Source organism: Oryza brachyantha, chromosome 12, assembly GCF_000231095.2.
Source record: "Oryza brachyantha chromosome 12, ObraRS2, whole genome shotgun sequence".
In the NCBI taxonomy this organism is placed as follows: domain Eukaryota; kingdom Viridiplantae; phylum Streptophyta; class Magnoliopsida; order Poales; family Poaceae; genus Oryza; species Oryza brachyantha.
Window position 1 is genome coordinate 13,907,882 of NC_023174.2, and position 20,167 is coordinate 13,928,048.

Consider the following 20,167-nt stretch of genomic DNA (forward strand, 5'->3'; position numbering starts at 1 on the left):
AGTCAGCTTCGAACGCGCCTATAACCCCATTTCCCAAAAGGGAATCAAAGTCAAAGCGAGCTGCAAGGCAACGTGGGCAGGTTGACTTTGCTGCCTGCCAACACTCCACTGCTGCAATGGGCGGCGGCAGGGGGTCGCCAAGAAAACCCTCCACCTCCTCCCTCCGATCGCCGTCCTCGCCGCCGCGCCGAACGGCGGCCTCCTCTCCCCTCGCGGCGCCTGCTCCGGCCGCCGGCGCGGCTCGCTCCTGCCTGCGCGTTCATGCCGGGCCGGCTCGCCTGACCGACTCCTGCGTGTGCTCAGTGGATTGGGAGGTTGCTTAGCTCTTGGAGGTGAGGCTTTTCTCGACTGCTAATATGCGTTTAGTACTCTGTGCTGTTGATGTTCATCTCAAAAATGGAATTTTGCTGAAACATGGTGTTTATCTCGATTGAATTTACTGAAATTTGATTGGTGCCAACAGCGCATGCCATGCCTTACCTAGTCTGGAGTCTGGACTACTCCAAGATTATTCAACAGGCATGACATGCTTGTGTAGTGTATAGTCTTGGGCCAACACTTTGGCTCTGATTGTGTAGTCTTCATCACATTGCAATGGACATTTGAATGGCAACCGATTTTGGGTACACGATGCAATGCTGTGTTTGCATATTTAGTTCACTCATTTTGGCATGTGTAAGAGATTTTCCTTTTGGTGCTAAAATTATGCAGGTGGGTCATGTGGGTTTGTAGCACAGTGAACTCTGAACACTATTGGTGTTTCATATTTTCCCCCCTAAGATGTGCTGCGTATAATTACACTAGAAAACAAGGAGCACATTACATGGTTTGATATAAACAACTGATGATAACATTGTAACCTTCATCGACAGCTTCCAATTGCGATGGTGGATGCGTACACTTGGACAGTGCCTGATTGACTCTCAATACACACTGTCAAGATAATTAGTGATAATAACCTCCTTTTCTGCTATCTCAGAGAGTTAGTTGCCATGTTGAGGCATTGGGTATGGTCCTCCAGGCCAGTTAAGAAACCATTAGGTGATTCCCTGTATCATGTTTCTCAAAGCACAAGCTGGATGAGGTATAGTCCATGATGCTAAACTTGATCATCCATCTAGCTCATCTCTTAAGCTGCCGAATATATCACAGAGGGACCAAGTTTTCATGCCAGAAATTGAACTCCACCCAAAAAGGAGAAAAACGAAGCTGCACATGCTAATATCACTGAATAGGGACCAGAATACCATATGCTGCCCTTACCATACTTGAGAAAAGGCTGACCCTTATGCTATTCATTAAGAATAGCATAACATATATCTTTACAGTACATCTGGCCTAAGACAAGTTACCAGATGCTTCCATCTTAGCTTTTTTTTCGAAATGCTAAATTCTGCAACCATTTCCGGCTTAGTGGTAGACACAAGGTTATAGCACAATTGAGGTTATTTTTGTTTCTATTATTATTCATACCCTTGATGACAAATGCATAACTGTAGATCTCCATTGTGATCTAGCTCTCCGGTAATCTTGTTATGATCATGCATACATGTGCTACTTGCTGCTGCTGGGGTATTTCTCAATCATGCTCTTATTTTGTAGTTAGTCCTATGAAAATGGGTTTTATTAAACTGATTGAACTTCCAACAGATGGCAAGTGCCTTGACAGGGGTGATGACCTCTGTCATCATCAAGCTCAGTGCCCTTCTTGGGGAGGAGTACACAAAGCTGAAAGGGTTACAGAGGGAGGTGGAGTTTATGAAAGATGAGTTGAGCAGCATCAACGCCCTCCTTCAGAGGCTGGCAGAGGAAGGCTCTGTCCTCGATGTGCAAACGGAGTGGAGAAACCAAGTACGGGAGATGTCTTATGATATTGAGGATTGTATTGACGATTTCATGCATCGTCTGCACCGTATTGGCATAGCTGAGGCTGCAGGGCCTGTCCACAGGGTGGCTCAACGACTGAAGGCGCTGAGGGTGCGCCGTCGAATCGCCAACCAAATCCAAGAACTCAAGGCACGAATTGAAGATGCAAGCAAGCGGCGGATGAGGTATAAGCTTGATGAGCGTACCTTTGAACCTGGCATCACAAGGGCAATTGACCCTCGTTTGCCTTCACTGTATACTGAGTCAGAAGGGCTTGTTGGTATTGAGATGCCGAGGGCTGTGCTTGTCAAGTTGATAGTGGAAGGAAAAGATGCATCATTTCAGCAACTAAAGGTGATATCCATCGTAGGTCCTGGTGGTCTCGGTAAAACTACACTTGCAAACGAGGTGTACCGTAAGCTGGAAGGTCAGTTCCAGTGTCAAGCTTTTGTTTCTCTGTCACAGCAGCCTGATGTTAAAAAGATTCTGAGGAACATACTCTCTCAAATTAGCCAGCAAAGGTATGATAGCACAAATATATGGGATGAGGAAAAGCTTATTGATTCAATCAGAGGATTTCTAGTGAACAAGAGGTACATTAATGGTTCTCTGTATTTGATAGTGCATCATCTTTTATTCAATATCCTTTTTCATTTAACAGCTAAAACAGTAGTTTGATTTAATGGGTGTATGTAGATAAGATACTCTATTACTTTTGTACTATATTTTACGAATCAAATATAAAACATAATGGTGCTTTTGTGCATCTAGAAATATGCAAAACATACACACTCTTGTAGTTGTACTTTACAGGAATTTAAAAGCTTCCCTTAATTGGAGCATTAATTGTTAACTACTACATAAGTCCACAATTTCACTTGTTTATAGAACCAAATCAGAAGTGAGGTGCCATTGTTTTCCATTAACAGAGAATTACATAGGTCTTGTATTTACTGTTTGTGCGGTACAGAAATATTATACTTAAACATATACATTCTTGTAGTTGTGCTTTACATGCATTTCAAAGCTCCCCTCAATTGGATTGCATTAATTGTTAACGACTACTCCCTCCGTTTCATATTGTAAGACATTTTGGCTATACCTAGATTCATCTATATATATATATATATATATATATATATATATATATATATATATATATATATATATATATATATATATATATGTCTAGATCCATTAACATTCATATGAATCTAGATAATGCTAAAAAGTCTTATATTGTGAAGCGGAGATAGTACATATATCATAAGTGAATTACATAAGTGTTTTATTTATTGTTTGTGCGGTACAGAAGTATTATACTTTTATAAAGTTACTGGTTACGGCATATATCCAAATGCCTAATAATATATAACATTTGGCACTGAGGTGGCCATTTTCCTTTTTTGTAACACTTTAATTCATAATAACTTTAAACAGCATGCACTTGTAATTTCATATGGTAGGTACTTCATTGTCATTGATGATATTTGGAGCATTCAAGCATGGAGGATTATCAAGTGTGCTTTGATTATGAATAATTTTGGAAGCAGAATAATGACAACAACACGCAATGTTACTATAGCTAAGTCATGTTGCTCTCCTCAACATGACCATGTTTATGAAATAATGCCTCTCAGCACAGCCAACGCAAAGAATTTATTTTTGAAACGAATATTTGGCACAGAAGATATATGCCCTCCTCATTTGGAAGAACTCTCCTACGAAATATTGAAAAAATGCAGTGGGTCACCATTGGCGATTATTACCATAGCTAGCTTATTGACTAATAAAGCTAGTACCAAAGAAGAATGGGAGAGGGTACATAATTCGATTGGTTCAACACTGGAAAAAGATCCCAGTGTAGAAGAGATGCGAAGGATATTATCTCTTAGCTATGACGATCTTCCTCACCATTTGAAGACATGTTTACTATATCTATGTATATTTCCAGAAGATTGTGAGATTGAGAGAGACCATCTGGTAAAGAGATGGATCGCTGAAGGATTCATTAATGCAGAAGGTGGGCAAGATTTGGAGGAAATAGGTGAGTCGTATTTTAATGACCTTGTGAACAGAAGCATGATTCAACCAGTGAAATTCCGGTATGATGGCCGGGTCGATTCATGCCGAATCCATGATATGATTCTTGATCTCCTTACATCCAAGTCTATTAAAGAAAACTTTTCCACTTTCCTTGGTGACCAAAACCAGAAATCAGTGCTGCAAGGTAAGATTCGCCGGCTCTCTCTCAGCTATTACTCCCAAGAGAATATAACGGTTCCACCAACAGCAATCATTTCCTATTGTCGGTCACTCAGTATCTTTGGGTATGCTGAAGAAATGCCTTCCCTTTCAAAGTTCAGGGTTCTGTGGGTACTTGATATAGAACATGGTGAAGATATGGAGAGCAATTTTATGGAGCATGTGTGGAGGCTTTCTCAATTGAAGTACCTGAGACTGAATGTAAGAAGTATTGGTGCACTTCCTGAACAACTTGGAGAACTGCAACATTTGCAGACTCTAGATCTGGTGTCAACAAAACTTAGAAAATCACCCAAAAGTATAATTCGACTGCAAAATTTGACATGTTTGCGTATCGGTAATCTGGAATTACCTGAAGGTATCGGGCGTATGCGTGCTCTGGAGGAGCTATCAGAGATCAAAATTAGCAGGAATAGCATGGTGTCTTCTTTGCAGGAGCTGGGCAGTCTGACTAAACTGAGGATTCTTGGGCTGCGCTGGTGCATTTCTTCTGATATTCATGGCGGGACTGAAACTTTGGTTGATAACTTGGTGTCATCGCTCTGCAAGCTGGGCAGACTGAACCTTCGATCTCTATGCATTGAGAGTGGTTTCAAATACTCCATAGATTTCTTGCTGGATTCTTGGTTCCCCACCCCACATCTCCTCCAGAAGTTTCAGATGGCAATGTGGTACTACTTCCCTAGAATCCCAGTTTGGATTGCATCACTTGACAACCTCACCTACCTAGATATCAACCTCAATCCAATAGAAGAGGAAGCACTGGAGATCCTGGGAAACCTACCTGCACTGCTGTGCCTCTGGCTGACGTCGAAATCGGCTGCTCCGAAACAAAGACTCATCATGAACACCAACATGTTTATGTGCCTGAAGGAATTCTACCTCACCTGCTGGAGCATTGAGTCAGGGCTGATGTTCCAAGGGGGCTCCATGCCAAAGCTTGAGAAGCTTCATCTTCCATTCCATGCAGGCACTGGCACTGGCACTGATTTTGGCATCCAGCACCTCTCTTCCCTTAGACAGCTTGTTGTCGAGATCATTTGCCGCGGCGCGACGATCCAGCAGGTGGAGTCACTGGAGAAGGCCATCAGGAAGACGGCCGACCTGCTTCCTCACCGCCCCACGGTCGAAATTTGAACATGGGACGAGGAAAAAATGGTGGTGGAGGAACAGGAGGAGAATGGCATGGGACAAGAGGACATCCAAACAAGGTGTTGAAGTTCAGGTCTCTTGTCATCAGTACCAAAGGAAAAAGGAGATGACAATCTTTTTTTCTTCTTTTTTTTTGTTTAAAAGAAGCTAAAATGTACTTTTTTTTTATGCACATGTATAAATTTACCAAACAATTCTTGAAGAGCATCTTTTCGGCGAGGAGCGACGCTACCGTCGTGGATATACGGATCATTAGTATTTATATAGCAATGGATTATATCAATGCATAAGATGTTTTGCACTTATCTAGATTTATCGACGGATCAATGAATAAGTTTTATATAGGTGTCCAAATTCATTAGCATGCATATAAATTTAAATTTAGAAAGTGACAGAACATTTTATAATGTGAAACAGAGAATATCTGCCAAAAAAAAATCAACAATACTGTTCTAGTGCAACTTATATATACCGATATACTCAGATTTAGCAGTCAATTACAACATTTTGTCAAATATCCAACAACAGCGTGACAAGCACACTGGCACCTAACGGATACAAGTTACATTGTAGCTGGCATTCCATTTCCACCCAGCTATGTACCAAAAAGGGTAGAATATGAGAAGATGAGAAGAGAAAAATAACCCGCGAAAAAAAAAAGAAAACCTCAATGTTCTTGCAGTAAGATGACCCATCAGAGTGATCTGAAGCTCTCAATTGGGTCTGATTCCTCCAGCATTGAGGCTGCCTGGAAGCAGTCAGCAGCATCAGCTAGCCTGCCATCATGCTTGTGGACCTTCCCTAGGTAGAACCAAGCCATCCGGTTCGTCGGCTCGAGCCTTAGCGCATCTGAGAGGAAGCTTCGCGCCACGGGAAGATACTTGGGGCCCTGCTTGGAGAGGAGGGCGCCAATGGATACCTTCGACGGCACATGCTCTAGCTCGGTTGAGACTGCGTTGAAGTATGCTGCCAAGGCATCCTGTACCTGCTCGCGCACCTCATGTGTGTAACCTGGATGGGAATAAGGGAATCATGATGATGGTGCCAGGATGTATGATGATAAGGACTTGGGGTATATTTCCAACTTCTCAGTTTATAGATTCCTAGATTACATGGTCATGAAAATTCCAAAAGAAGTAGATTAGGAATTTCAACATACTGAAACATTTCTCACCTTCTGCATGAAGCGTTGTGGCAGAGAATGATTTGAGGGTTTTGGCCTTCTGTAAACATATCTCAGCATCTCTCCAATAGGAAAGACTAGCATACAAGTTGGCAAGACCTTGCCAAACCTCAAACTCACTCACTTTATCATCAACCTCCTGAAAGAATTTGAAAAAGAATGAGATGGCAAAACAGATAGGGCATGTTGATGAAAAGTACTGTGCAAAAACATGAGACAATTTGAAGGATGAAGTTGTTATGGTCGCAGACAGAGTTTTGCATCAGGGGAATATCAGACTCTTATTCTAGCAAACAAACTGCAAAAGATAAGGGTTTTGTATCTGGAGAATTTCATTATCTTGTGATAACAAGGTTACCAAACATGGTTCAAATAAATCTTACTAGTTTACACTAAAGTACACATTACTTGTGTGGAATTAAATGCTACTATTTCGTATTATAGGATACAAACCTCTGTGCCATTTTTCACGGTACCATAAGCCTTTCTTTGTGCCTGAACAAGGGCAAGAAGGGCACGGTATGCTTCAACTGCTTCCATTGGCAATGACTGAGCAACCTTCAGTTTAGCCTTTATTCTAAGTAATGGCCCTTGTTCCCACTTTGTGGTCTCATCTAATGCAGCATCAGTCACCACCTCTGCTTCTGAATACCTTTGTTGTGCAGAAAGAACTAACGATAGTAATCTCCAACCTTTAGAAACAGATCCACCAGTTGCATCAATGAACTCCTTTGCACATTTCAAAGCAGCATGCATGTTTCGTTGCTCAGCATATTCAATCCCCATGTCATATATTAACTCTGGATTGTGACGATCAAGAGAAATTGCTTCACTGAGTGACTTCAAAGACTCAGTCTGCAAGAGAGATCTTTGGTAATCAGATGTAGCAATTCTAGACTTCTTAGCCAGGCAACTTCCCAAGAAATGGAGCGCGGTGCTCTTTAAATGACCATCTAATGATTCAGCATTTGTAACAGCTCTCCTTGCATACTCTACTCCTTCAGAAGCAAGAGAATAATCTGAACTGCATAACTTAGCAGCCAACAGCAGGGCCATTATGTCACCAGGACTCTCGTTCTTGTTTAACAACTTCCTTAACAAATTTAATGCAGCTTCATTATGTGAAGATGCATAATTGCAAAGAGCTAGGCTATACCATCTTTCAGTTCGATGGTATATTCCAGGTAAAACCTCTTCGAGATGCTTGGCAAGAATGGATGTCTGGCCACAAAGTGACAATGCAAATGTTAAATGCTCCATCACTGATGGATCCCAGTGAGTCTTCCCAAGGTACCATTTTTTCAATATTATCATGAGCAGAAGGATTGCCTCTTCTAAGTTATTCTTAGGGACATACGATCCTTCAGTTTGTGAAGCCAAGCTTGGGGAGGTAGCCTCCACGCCACCATACAACAGAAAAACAGCAAATCTCTTCTGAATCCTTGTGCAGCAGTCATCATCAAGATTCCACTGACTAAGAAGGGCACGCCTGTAAGAAGCAAGCGCTTCTTGACAGGCCCCAGCTTGCTTCCAAAGTTCTGGGAGAAGCTCTACAGATTTGCTTACAGTTTCCTGAAGCTTTTGTTCAACCATGACATCAGGTATGCCACGTTGGAAAATGCTTTCAACAGCATCAAGGACACTTCTACATTGTTGAGCAGCCTCTGCAAGTAAATGGATTCAAAAGGTCAAGATATGCATGGACAGAAATTATTACATAGTGAAATTTAGCATTTCATCTAGGTCAAAAAGCATTAGCATTTCATACCCATTGCTTTCCCTAACTTCTGAAGAGACATTGACTTCAAGTAGATGGCTTCAAGGACAAGACTAGCGGCATGCTGTGATCCTGAATTTGATGAATCTGAACGTAATTTGTTACTTCGCTTTGAGGGTGGCTTTTCTGATAGGGATGGTTGAAAGCGCTGGATAGCAGCTTGAAGATCTATTCCATCAAATACTCGCAGTGCAGCTTCTACGTTGCCTCTCTGGTATTCTAGTCTCCCTAGGAGAGCCCTTGCTTCCTAGAATTGAAAGCATACAAACAAAACCCAGAGTAAGCAAATATCAAGAAAAAAAACTGAATCTTAAAAGAGCTGCTGAGAAAAAGTTTTGAGTTTATTCTTTTTTGCTTCTGGTCATCGTGGACAAAAGCATTGTAGTATGTGTTGGACAAACAAATCATGGCCAATGTCCATAAAGATATGTGCCAAGACCCTACTTTTATCAAAGATACAAACAAAATATGTCCAATTGAATCCCTACCAGGGCGCCGGGCACAATATTTTACCAGAAATTTTACCATAAAGAAGGTTACCTCAACATTAGAATCTGAAATGAGCACACAGTTGGTCATCCTAACTTACAAAAATAAATGACATCTTTTTGCCTCCAACAAGACTAAAACAGAGAACATATCACGGCCAGATGAACCATTTTCACAATCAATTCACACATTGTCCATGCTACATAATTCTTATCAATTCATCCAAAGCATTGATATTTTTTAGTTAATGTCAGAATAGATTTGCAGCAATTCAACTTTACCCCCAAAACCCACTGAAAGAACCATGAATCCATGATCCACGAAATACAGTTACACCATCAACCAACGATGTTGTCTACTTGTCTCCAAAGTAAATATTCTTTTTTTTCTCCAAAGCTATCCCTTACTGCAAGCTCTCAAGACCAATATCTCTCAAAGAAGATCCATATAGCCGTCCTCCACCCAACATTCAGAAGTAGCGACATACAAAACCATTTCCACAACATCACAAACCCTACATCACATCAAAAGAAAAGGGCTCATATTTTTTTTTCTAGAAAGAAATTTCCTCGTTATTCGATCAAAATGCTGCTACTAAATTCAACCAAATCAACGCCGTATTGCCTCCAAGCTTTCGCATCAAAATGGGCATCACGCCCTTCACATGGCCAAATCCTCGAAGCGGTCGCGGAAATGGGAGAAATTTCTGCAAAACTTGGCGCAACTATCATTCGTCGCGCCACCGATCTCCCCCCCCCCCCCCCCCCCCCCCCCACAAACCCAACACGGACGCATTGACCCAAGGATTCGATCCTCCCATCCCACCCTCTCCTCCAGGAGAAGCACGATTTCGCCTCGCGATCAAACCAGCAAGCGAAGAAGAAGAAGCGAGCGTCGAGTTCGATTCGATTCGGTTCGGTTTCGACGGCGAACCTCGTAGTTGAGGGAGAGCCCCTCGCGGAGCGACGACTCGGCCTCCTGGATGTTGCCGTCGTCGACCTTCGCCTCTGACGACTCCGACGCGCTGGTCGCCTCCAGCTCCAGGAAAGCTCTCGCCTTCGCCTTCACCGGCGACGCGACCGGGTCCCTGCCGGCGCCGGCGGCGGTGGGGCTGGCCTCGCTGCCGTTGTCCGACTCCGCCGCCGCCGCAGCCATTACCGCTCCCCCGCCTCAACGCCGCGGCACAGTGCCTCTTCCGGCGAGCATCCCCACGGCAATGCGGGGGGGAGTGGGTCGTTCTTGGCTAGGAGAGGGAGACGGAGGAGGAGGAGAAGGCGAGATCCATGGACATGGGGCTCCTTGGCTTTTCTATTCTTGGAGCTCCAATTTTTTTAAATTAATTTTTAATTATATTTTTATTTAGATTTTGTATATTTTTTTTCGAGTTTGGCCGGCACGTTGTACATTTTCTAACCGTCTGCGAGAAATTTGCCGGTTAATTGAAACTGTGTCTTCCACTAGGTTTATTTTTGCAAAATGATAAATAGAAGGATATTTCTGTTGCCAAAAACACATCAGTTATATACTCTCTCCGTTTCTTGAATTTCTTTTGAACTTTAAGAGTAGATAATACTAATATTTTACTATCTAAAAACTTGTATTGGATTCATCTAAAAAATATTAGACATAAAAATTATACACTCTTCCAACAAAAATCTAAAAATAAATAACCTGTCTTAGGAACACATATTTTGTTCTAGATTTATGATACAATTGAGGTAATTTTAGACATGAGTAAATATTAGAAATGCATTTGGCAACCTGTTAGAGATAAATCTTCTAGTCCAATTTCCAAAATTTGGTTTTAGATATCAATTTTAGACATCTTGTAGATGCTGTAAGCACTTGTGTTTTCTTTTAATATTTACACTAAAAATGATGCTATAGTTTTAAAATAGCATATGTCTAAAGTATGAGGATAAGTATTTTGTTTACTTTGGTATAACAATTTAAGGGCAACTATTAGTCAAAATTGTTAGTTTTTAAGAACGGATGAGTAATTTTTTCAAAAAATGTTTCTATACATCGTTAGGCGAAGAAATATAGTACCTCTTTTTTATTTGACGTTGTTTTTGATACAAGCTTGAACATTTTCTATTTAAAAAATGTGTAAATATGCAAAATTATAAGTTATACTTAAAATATATTTAATAATAATAATAAATACAATAGAATATTTAATACTCAAATTCGAAATATTAGAATGTGTCATATGCAATACTATCTTTCCATATATTTGACCAAACAGTGTAATTATGCAAAATTTAAAAATAATAATAATAATAAACCTATATTAAATCAATTGCATTAAATAAAAATACCCGTGGTGGAGTAGGTTTCTAGTGGTCTCTACTGTGGACTTTGTAATTGCGTTTTACACGTAAATTTTCTCAAGTAGTACTTGCTTCAGCCTAGGTGTCAACATTGTCATTTTTTCATTGTTATCTTCTGGCATCCTCCCTCCATCCGGAGATGATGCGTATAGTTTTTCTTTTTTTTTTTCTAGCGTTTTTCCTTTTTTTGTGATCGCTTCAGTTAGACCAATGTCAGATTTTAAGCATCTCCGTTAACAAAAGAGAATTGTGTATGATTTTGCTGGGTTAAGATTTTTTTTAGAGAAAAGTCGTAGCCCTGCTTTTTCATTAAAGCTGGTTCAGGAAAATACACAGAGTATGCCGGGATTACCAGTTTTACAATCCAAAAGCATAGCAGTAAAAGCTGGCCAAAACGATCATCTATTTACACCAACAGAACTATAGAAAAACAACAAAGCATTAGCCAACACATGTCCCAGTCTCCCTGAATCTTCTCACTAAAAACTGGAGCGCTTCAATCAACCTTCCAATAAACTGACTTCGCCCTCCTTCAGCAAGGATTTCCACTCTAATAAGAAACAAACCACCTCTCAGGGATGGAAATAAGAGATTTAGTAATCAAATTTCTAAACACCATATCATTTCTGACAGTCCACAACTGCCAGCAAACCGCCACAAGCAAACAAAAAACGAACTCTGTGATATGTAGTTGCTGAGTCTAAGTTGGTAGCTATTTGTGCTATTTTTAAAAATAATAGAATACGAGTAACAGACATCGTTTGTGTTCTTATGATAGAATAGCAAACCAATGTCATTAAGCAAACCGGTAACCTGGACCTCAAATTCAGCACTGCTGATCAACTTAGATCATTGACAACCCAAGAGACAATTCTTTGTTGATACATCACAAACAAGGTAACCTGCGATGGGAAATACAAAACACTCTAAAGAAGTCACTCTGTAAACATTGGAGGCTTTATTAAGAAGACCATAAGGGGTGATTTGCTTGGTTTATTAAGAAAAATCAAATGATATATTTACAAATAAAAAATAATTTGGGAATAAAACTTTTATATACATGTTCTTATCAATCTAAAATCTAAAAATTAAGATTGAAAAATAAACGATGGAAAAACCCAAAATCTACTATAAATTTAAGATTAAAAATTTTAATTTTAACTTAAAAGGATAAGCAAAAGAGAAAAGCAAGAACCAGAGAATGGGAGCAACTATGAATGTTCTAGTGGGTAGAGGCAAGCACATGATTATTTATGGATGGAAATCCACTCTAACACCGTGCAAAAATTTGATCACAACAACTCTCCTTATCGTTTGGTTTATGTTTTATAATGAAAATTTTGAATTTTAAAATTTAAAGTACATTCAAGTGTTTTTTTGTCGTCACAGTAGTTCATTTTGAACATTAGCTTACAAATTTGATCATTTGATAATTCTTTTATCATTAAATTATTTATATTAATACCCATGGGTATGATATATGAGACCATCTAGAATACTTCTGAAGTACAAAAAAAAAATCAAATCTCTCATACATCACCGAGGCAAGTCAACCATGTGATATTGCTGGGTAAATTTGGGTTGTTATGTAGCATTTCTTGGGGCGAGGACAGCAAACAAATTGTCTGGATGGGGCAAGTGCAAGTTCGCTGGAGCTCTCTCTCTATCGCAGAAGGGTGGGCCCCACCAGCTAAACGGTCCACACGCTTTATTGGAGATTGTGAGACAGGCCGGTGGGTCCCACACACCTTCTCCCAGCTTTTCAGTACAGGGTCCCATGCGTCAGGCAACGTCAGGTTTTAGCCTGGAGTGTTGTCAGAGGGGAGGCAAGAGAAAAAGGCCACAGTGAAATGGAAATGTGTCAAATGAGGTTATTATTGGGGGCATTAATTAAGGTAAGTGATTCTTTGGCCAGTATTTTGTTTGGAGGCAATTGTCGGTTTTGTTTGATCATTTCTCTGTCCTAAAATTTGCTAACTTATATTTTGATTAGTAGGTCTAGAGTAAATTAATTTTATTTTATGTAGCTATAATTTTTGGATGGAGGACTATAATTATTTTTTTTGGTTTTTATTCGCTATTCTTGAGTTTTGGATGTACGTTGGAAAGTTCGTCTCGTTCAAATTATTTATAAACATATAAAAGACTATATGCATACTTAAAATATATTTAGTAATAAATTAAATCACAGTAAAATAATTACTACCATCGTCCCATAATAACTTTATTTTTTATTTTTCTATGTTGAAAGTTTGACTATTCGTCTTATTTGAAAAAATTGTACGAAAACTTTAAAAAATTAGTCACGCATAAAGTACTATTTATGTTTTACATCTAATAAAATATTAATCGTAAAAAATTTTAAATAAGATGGAGAGTCTAAACATTGTATCAAAAAACTGAAAAATGATTTTTATTTTGGAGCAGAGTTAGTAATAAGTATTTTAAGAATATGAGATGATAAACCTTAGTATAATTTTTTTAATAAAATATATGTCGTTCGGCGGTTCAAAAAAAAGCTATGAATAAACATGTGCACACAGATGGGCTCTCAAACCGTTTTAAACATGTGATGCTGGCATTTCTTTTTAGCCTCGACATTTGTGCACACAGGCTACACAGGTAGTAGAGCAGGTTCAGATTATAAGCTAAATATAAGTATATTTTAAAGATATAAAAAAGAAGAGAGGTGAGCTACTAATTTATAGCCAGCTACACACGAGCTCTGAGACAAAATATGTATATGGCATATGAGACCATATATTGATATATTATATGAATTAATTATTAAATTATAGTTGGCTAACTTGCTCGTAGTACAACATGCTTCAGCGCCAGTGAAGCAAACACGTCTGCAGGCTGACATGTCACGCGACTCACGCGTTGAGCAGGCGTCTGAACCGCTGGAAATGCTGGGGCCCACGTGTCAGTACCTGGGTGAGTGGGGCCACCTCAGATCGTGGGTTTCATCTGGGCCGGTGCGAGGCCCATCCAGTGGTTTGCTTTTCTACTCTGGTGTGTGTGGAAGGAAACAAGCAGAGTTTTCGTCTTTTTTTAAGAGTAAGATATATGGTCGGTATTTAAATTTGGTATACGGTATCATTTAGATTTATAAATTTAAAAAATATATGTTCACATTCATAAACTTGTTTAATTGTATCATCCAAATCCATAAACTTGTTTTAAATGTACCATACATGCCCATGAACTCGTTTTAATGTACCATCCATATCTATGATTTTAGATATTAAAATGAGTTCATGGACCTAAACGTGCATTTTTTAAGTTTATGGATCTAAGTGGCACCGCGCCATAAGTTTAAGGACCGGTCATGTACTTTACTCTTTTTTAAAAACAAAAAATTCTTGCATTCTTTATATTTATTTTTTTTAAAACAACTCGTGCTATAACTTGTTTACGAAGGCGTACCATTTGGCCACACAGAGTCCTATTTTTAGCTGAAGGTGATGGTCTAGCAAAACACTGATTTGTATCGTATTTAGGGGCTCAGTTGGGTAAGAGTGACATTGTTATTTGAGGTGTCTTTCAATTGTGTCAAAGCTAAAGTAGGACATTTCTTGAGTACTCAGCTGAGAAATTATCTTGGAATTAATGCTTGCTGCAGATTTATTTGTTGGGGGGCTAGAATTGCTAATTCACAAAGATAACTGGCTGTGTGAAAATTGATCATATACAAATGAGATCAGGCCTGAAAGGTTTCGAGCTTCAGTCAGCAAGAGCAAATAAGAGCGTGTGATGGAAGAAGAAGATCAGACTTCCTGTTTCATTGCATGGACAACACTGGGAGTGTTAATTTGCCTGAAATATCTCCATTTGCAAATATTATTTGACAAAGATGCTTCAGTTTTGTTTTCATTCATATCAACACCAGCTTTTGCAGATGCCACTGGCTAAGTTATATTTACAGATTGATGAAACACAAACAAATGGTGGAATAAGGGAAATTCATGAGAAGGGATGATCCGGAACTACTAATTCAATTAAAAAAATCAATTAATATATGTAAGTGTTGGCTGTAATAATTTGCTCCCTCAATGTATGCAGAGATGGAAAAGTCAGAACAAGATTATGTAGTGAAGAAGTAAAACTAGGTGATGATGATGATTCAACGGCAAGTGTCATTATAGTATCATACGTACACAACAATTAAAAGATCCTAAGATAAATATAAAATTTATATATATTGCATTCTGAGTGACCTTTACAATGATTGAAAAGGCTAATAGCATTACATAAGAGCTATATTGAAAAGGCTAATAGCATTACATACCATTACATAAGATAAATATAGAAATAGAATGAGTTTTAAGAGCTCAACTTGACAAAAACAAAGAACAACAACTTAAAATATTTTCGCAAAATTTTACCCTAAAATTTCGAGGATGTTACATTTAGAATTTATTAAATCATGAAAAAAACTTAGCAAATGTTGAGTAATGTCAATCTTAACCATGTATGACTTGATATTTATTAATTTGAACCTCAACATTATTAAATCATGAAAAAATTGTAATCCACATTTCAAGTCGAGTATAAGTCGATACTTATTAATTATAAAAATCCAAACTAAATCATAGAAAATACTAGATCGAGACTCCACAACAAGTAATTTTGGGTTATTTTATTAATTTTCTAATTAAAACATATACAATAATGGAAAAAAAATTAGGATGGACTTTATATGTGTGTATGAGGATTACTAATTTTACTTTTGGAACTATAAGAAACTTATTTTGTCTTTTGAAATATAAAATGTGTATACATAAAATAAATAAAATTTAGTAACTAATTATAAAAAAAATATAATTTTAGTAATAGTAGCCCATGCAATGCACGGCGTTGTGGCTAAGGAAATGATAATTCATGGGACATGCATGCAACCGTGGATTGGATGTATTTACACCCTCCTCTCAGTCCTATATTAACACAATGCATTCAGAGCATGTTGAGAACACTATGCTCATAGAACTTTGAACTATTGCTTCATAAATTCTTACAGGTGTATTAATAAATTAGAAAGTTATCTAGATGATTAGTGAGAAAGATATTTAGATGATTAGTGACAAAAAATATACTACATGTGGTGAAATTGAAGTTTAAGGTGAGGTGGAGTAATGAGTGAGATGCTGGAGTGAACCAAGCCAGATAGTTAAGTAAATCATGGATGATAGAAATGGACTGCCACACACCCCATCCAAGTATCCGTTTTAATACAGGATATTAGATTGCTAGTCATATTTTATAGTTTAGTTGAATTGTTTGATTTTATTCAGACATCTAAATCAACATGTGTTATGACACATGGGAGTATCAGAAAATTTAAATAACAGCCTATGTATGAATATGCTGGTTGAGCTTATTGAACTATCCATATAGACAATTAAAATGTTTGTGATTGCGGGGTGTATCTTCATAATAGTTATTACTGAAATACTAAAATAATAGCTAATTTATGAATAATGTTTGTGATTGTTTGATGCACATCTCTACCATGGCTAGAACTAGAATATTCAAATAATAGTTAATTTATAAACATTTTCAATGTTAGACTTATTTTTGTTATATATTTCAAATAAAAAATGATGGTTCAAATTGATTTCAAATCCGATGCATAATTAAAAAGATTTTAGCGATGGAAGCAAAAGATATTCACTAGTACTATAGATGCGCTACGTTGGTTGGCGAATAATATGATTAGTTGTACAGTAATTATCTCACCATAACTTAAGAGAAATTCTATATCAGTACTACTGTGCTACTTATATTTCAAAATATAAACATATATTGTTTTGTTAAAATGAGGCTTTATTAATAATTACTTTATTAGGATGTAATTTTTATGGCCTAAAGTTGATGTCATTAGATTTGTGTTGAGAAACTATGTACATTTTTTATGTCACACAAATGATATATTAGGAAAGTAATTGTTGATGAAAGTTTTACACTAATAAAACAAATACAAGTTGCATTCTGAGAGGGAGAGAGAGGGGGCATGACTTAACGGTGTGCCCTTCACGCCTCAGGCATTGTACCTGCTGCACTATGCATTGTGGTGCTCATCCAGACATGAAGGTGGGCAGGAAACTGATGGCCGGCAGGCTGTTCCTGCTACAAAATGGGTTTCTGCAGGTAACAAAAAAAATTGCATGTTTGGCGTGACTGCCTACCATGGAAGACCTGTAAAACTCATCAATTTTTTGGTCCAATCCCCTCCCCAAAAAAAGAATAAAAATAAAAAGTTCCAGTTACAATCTCAAATCCAATCAGATCATACACACAAAAATAAATATTCCATATTCACGTTTACAAATATTCACATTCACAATTCACGAAAATTCATAGCCTACAAATTGACAATTCACCAAACTTCCCAAAACTACAATCACAGATTCAGCATAAATCCACAATGAAAAATTCACAACTGAATCTGCTGCTCCTCCTCCAGTAGAGGACTGGGAGGTGAGGGTCTAGAAAGGGAAGAGAGGCAATGGAGAGAGGGGAGGCAAGACTTAACTCAGCCACAACCCCTCGATTATTGGATATTTAATTCATTCTAGTAACACTGTCACCTCCTCCAAAACTTTGTGGTATATGCTTCTACTAACCAAACCTGACTAAATTCTTTCTTGTGTAATAATAATTTATCAGTTCTTAGATAATACAAAATTCTTTCTTGTGTAATAATAATTTATCAGTTCATAGATAATAAAAAAACATTGAGGTTGGTGGGTGAAATTAAATACTGATATTTCATGTCAGACACTAGAGTGAACCAAGCAGACTATGAAATAAGCATGGAGATTTACTGCATAACAGATAGACCTCTTAGATCTGTAACCATCTTTGTGTACTTAGTGTCTATAAATGTTAGATAATAGCAAGTTTTATCAACCTACTTTAAAAAATCCTATAATATTTTGTAATACATTTCCATAGAAAAGCATGGGTATTCTGCTAGTGACACAATAATACTCATCTGTTCTAGTTTTTCTATATATTTTAGTGAACTTTTCTTTTAAAGTTTGTCCCGTATTTTTTAGCCTCATTGCTTTTACCATTTTATGCCAAATAGAATTTCCCTCGTTCAATACACATGGTCAGCTGCCTTGCTTATTCTGAAACCAATGACCATTGGGGATTGGGTGCTTGTTAACATTTTCAACCATGACCAACTTTGCCCTAGCTTATCGATCTACAAAAGACACTGATGAATTCCTTGATAAGCAAAGTATGTAATGTATTAAAAATCGAGATATTGGAGTGAAATAAACCAAATTACTAAATATCCATACAAGTTTGTAGCATAGAGTTCTATTAAGCATCAATAGATGACACCGATGAATTCGATGAGAAGTAAGTAATGTAATGTATTAAAAAAATGAGATATTGGAATTAACTAAACTAAAGATCCATACAAAATTGCAGCATGGAGGAGTTCTAAGCATACTGCTTACAAGTTGTATATCGATATTCTCATATTCGTTTAAGAACAAGCGAATCCTAAATAACAGTGACAATTCAATGCCAATGACCAATATAATTTAATGTTCATTAGATAATCTGGATTGAATCTAAACAAGCATGTGCTCAAAAACATTTCTTTTTCATATGGGCACTCAAATTAACGTGTACTATATTGGAGCGATATATGTTTGCAGGAAAGATTTTTATCTATACCACATGGTAAGTTAATTCAAAATAAAAATACCGTAAAAAATTCTCATCTTTTGACTACACGATATATCGATCCCTCAATTTCTTTGCAGTGATCTGAAACGCCCTCAGCATGTGACTTCAAGTAATCAACAACTTCTGCAGTAGCTATGGTAATGCAGGTGAGGTTTAAGGAAATGTATTTATATCCTCTCTCTAAAAAAAGACTAAAAAAATCTAGCATATTAATATTTATTAGAGATCAATGAATCTAGAATGCAAGCACCATCTGAAAGTCTAAAATGAAGTACCTAGTTTGGGGAGACATTGGTCCTGGGGTAAAGCAGGATTTTTTATTATTTTTTGAACCTTGTTATTTAATTTTAAAATCAAATCCTTCCAAAACTGGTTGACAAATAAGAACATTTTTGGTCATGTCGCCCTGTCTGGAATGGCCAAATTGCATTATCATGCCAGTGAGACTGACGTGGCCAAATAATATTGTCGTGTCATCTAGACTAGTGTGGTAATCTTATTTTGTCACGCTAGCCAGATGTCAGTTGCCAAAATATTTAGATTTGAAAATAATTTTTTGGAGGGTTTAATTCTAAAATTAAAAAATAATGTTCGACAAATAACGTAGATTTATAAAATAAGGCGAGGATCTAAATTAATTATCCATACCAGTGATACTAATTAAATAGTAGTTAGTTGTTTCAACCAAGTCATACAAACATTGCTTGATAATAAAATATTGGGGGCACGCATCGACATATGCATGTAGAACTCACATCAATTTTAGCTATGGATGAATGAACTGTTCGATGAAGTGTTCAATTTGTTAGCATCATTTCTGTAGAACCAAAACAAGAATTCATTGGAAATGAATGCAGCAGTAACAACCACACCCAGGCGATAGATTGGATTGGATACTTATACCTCCTCTTGTGTATTGTACACCTTCTTCGCAACTCTTACAGTACAACTAATTAAGCTCGAATAAATTATTTATGTGTAATAGTTGATTTGCTAGCATATATACCATCAACACAAGTTGTGAAATTATTGACATTGATGTGAAGTGGGATACTGGAATGAACCAAATGGAGCGTGATTTATGCCAGAAAATTATTGATAGGATAATATACTAAACAATGTATTCAGTTAGATTATTGGAGTCATATCCATTATGGGTGTGGTGCTTATATACATAAACAATACGGTATTTGTTAACACAAAAATTTGGTTTACAGATAGAAGACTTTGTCGTAGTCGAGACCACGAAGCGATGGATAGATATGATGAAGACTTAAGCATAAATTGCATGCTTTGATTCCTACTGGCATAGCATGATACCTTAGGGAAAGCACGATGCAACCGGTGAGAATGGTCTGATACTTAGATCATATCCAATAAACAGTGTAATGT

At 37.6% G+C, this 20,167-nt stretch overlaps 2 protein-coding genes across 2 annotated transcripts; one reads left to right on the forward strand and one right to left on the reverse strand.

Moving 5' to 3' along the window:
• Positions 1–308: 308 nt before the first annotated feature.
• On the forward strand, positions 309–5,598 carry LOC102722726 (disease resistance protein RGA5-like). Its single transcript, XM_015842696.1, has 3 exons — positions 309–332; positions 1,651–2,459; positions 3,333–5,598. The coding sequence occupies exons 2-3, from the start codon at positions 1,651–1,653 to the stop codon at positions 5,266–5,268; spliced, it is 2,745 nt and encodes a 914-aa protein (XP_015698182.1). The 5' UTR covers positions 309–332; the 3' UTR covers positions 5,269–5,598.
• A 138-nt stretch (positions 5,599–5,736) lies between these two features.
• LOC102723003 (protein NPG1-like) lies at positions 5,737–10,023 on the reverse strand. Its single transcript, XM_006664045.2, has 5 exons — positions 9,666–10,023; positions 8,235–8,490; positions 6,920–8,130; positions 6,458–6,605; positions 5,737–6,294 (listed from the first exon to the last, which is right to left on the reverse strand). The coding sequence occupies exons 1-5, from the start codon at positions 9,885–9,887 to the stop codon at positions 5,978–5,980; spliced, it is 2,154 nt and encodes a 717-aa protein (XP_006664108.1). The 5' UTR covers positions 9,888–10,023; the 3' UTR covers positions 5,737–5,977.
• Between the last annotated feature and the right edge of the window lie 10,144 nt (positions 10,024–20,167).

What these genes read in the sequence shown, in the direction of transcription:
- LOC102723003 (XM_006664045.2), bottom strand. Translation starts at nt 9,887, where the DNA reads ATGGCTGCGGCGGCGGCGGAGTCGGACAACGGCAGCGAGGCCAGCCCC. An exon ending in GAAGTTAGGGAAAGCAATGG is followed by an intron (nt 8,131 to 8,234) that starts GTATGAAATGCT and finishes ATTTACTTGCAG; the next exon opens with AGGCTGCTCAACAATGTAGA. An exon ending in CACAACGCTTCATGCAGAAG is followed by an intron (nt 6,295 to 6,457) that starts GTGAGAAATGTT and finishes ATTCCCATCCAG; the next exon opens with GTTACACACATGAGGTGCGC.
- LOC102722726 (XM_015842696.1), top strand. Translation starts at nt 1,651, where the DNA reads ATGGCAAGTGCCTTGACAGGGGTGATGACCTCTGTCATCATCAAGCTC. An exon ending in GGATTTCTAGTGAACAAGAG is followed by an intron (nt 2,460 to 3,332) that starts GTACATTAATGG and finishes TTCATATGGTAG; the next exon opens with GTACTTCATTGTCATTGATG.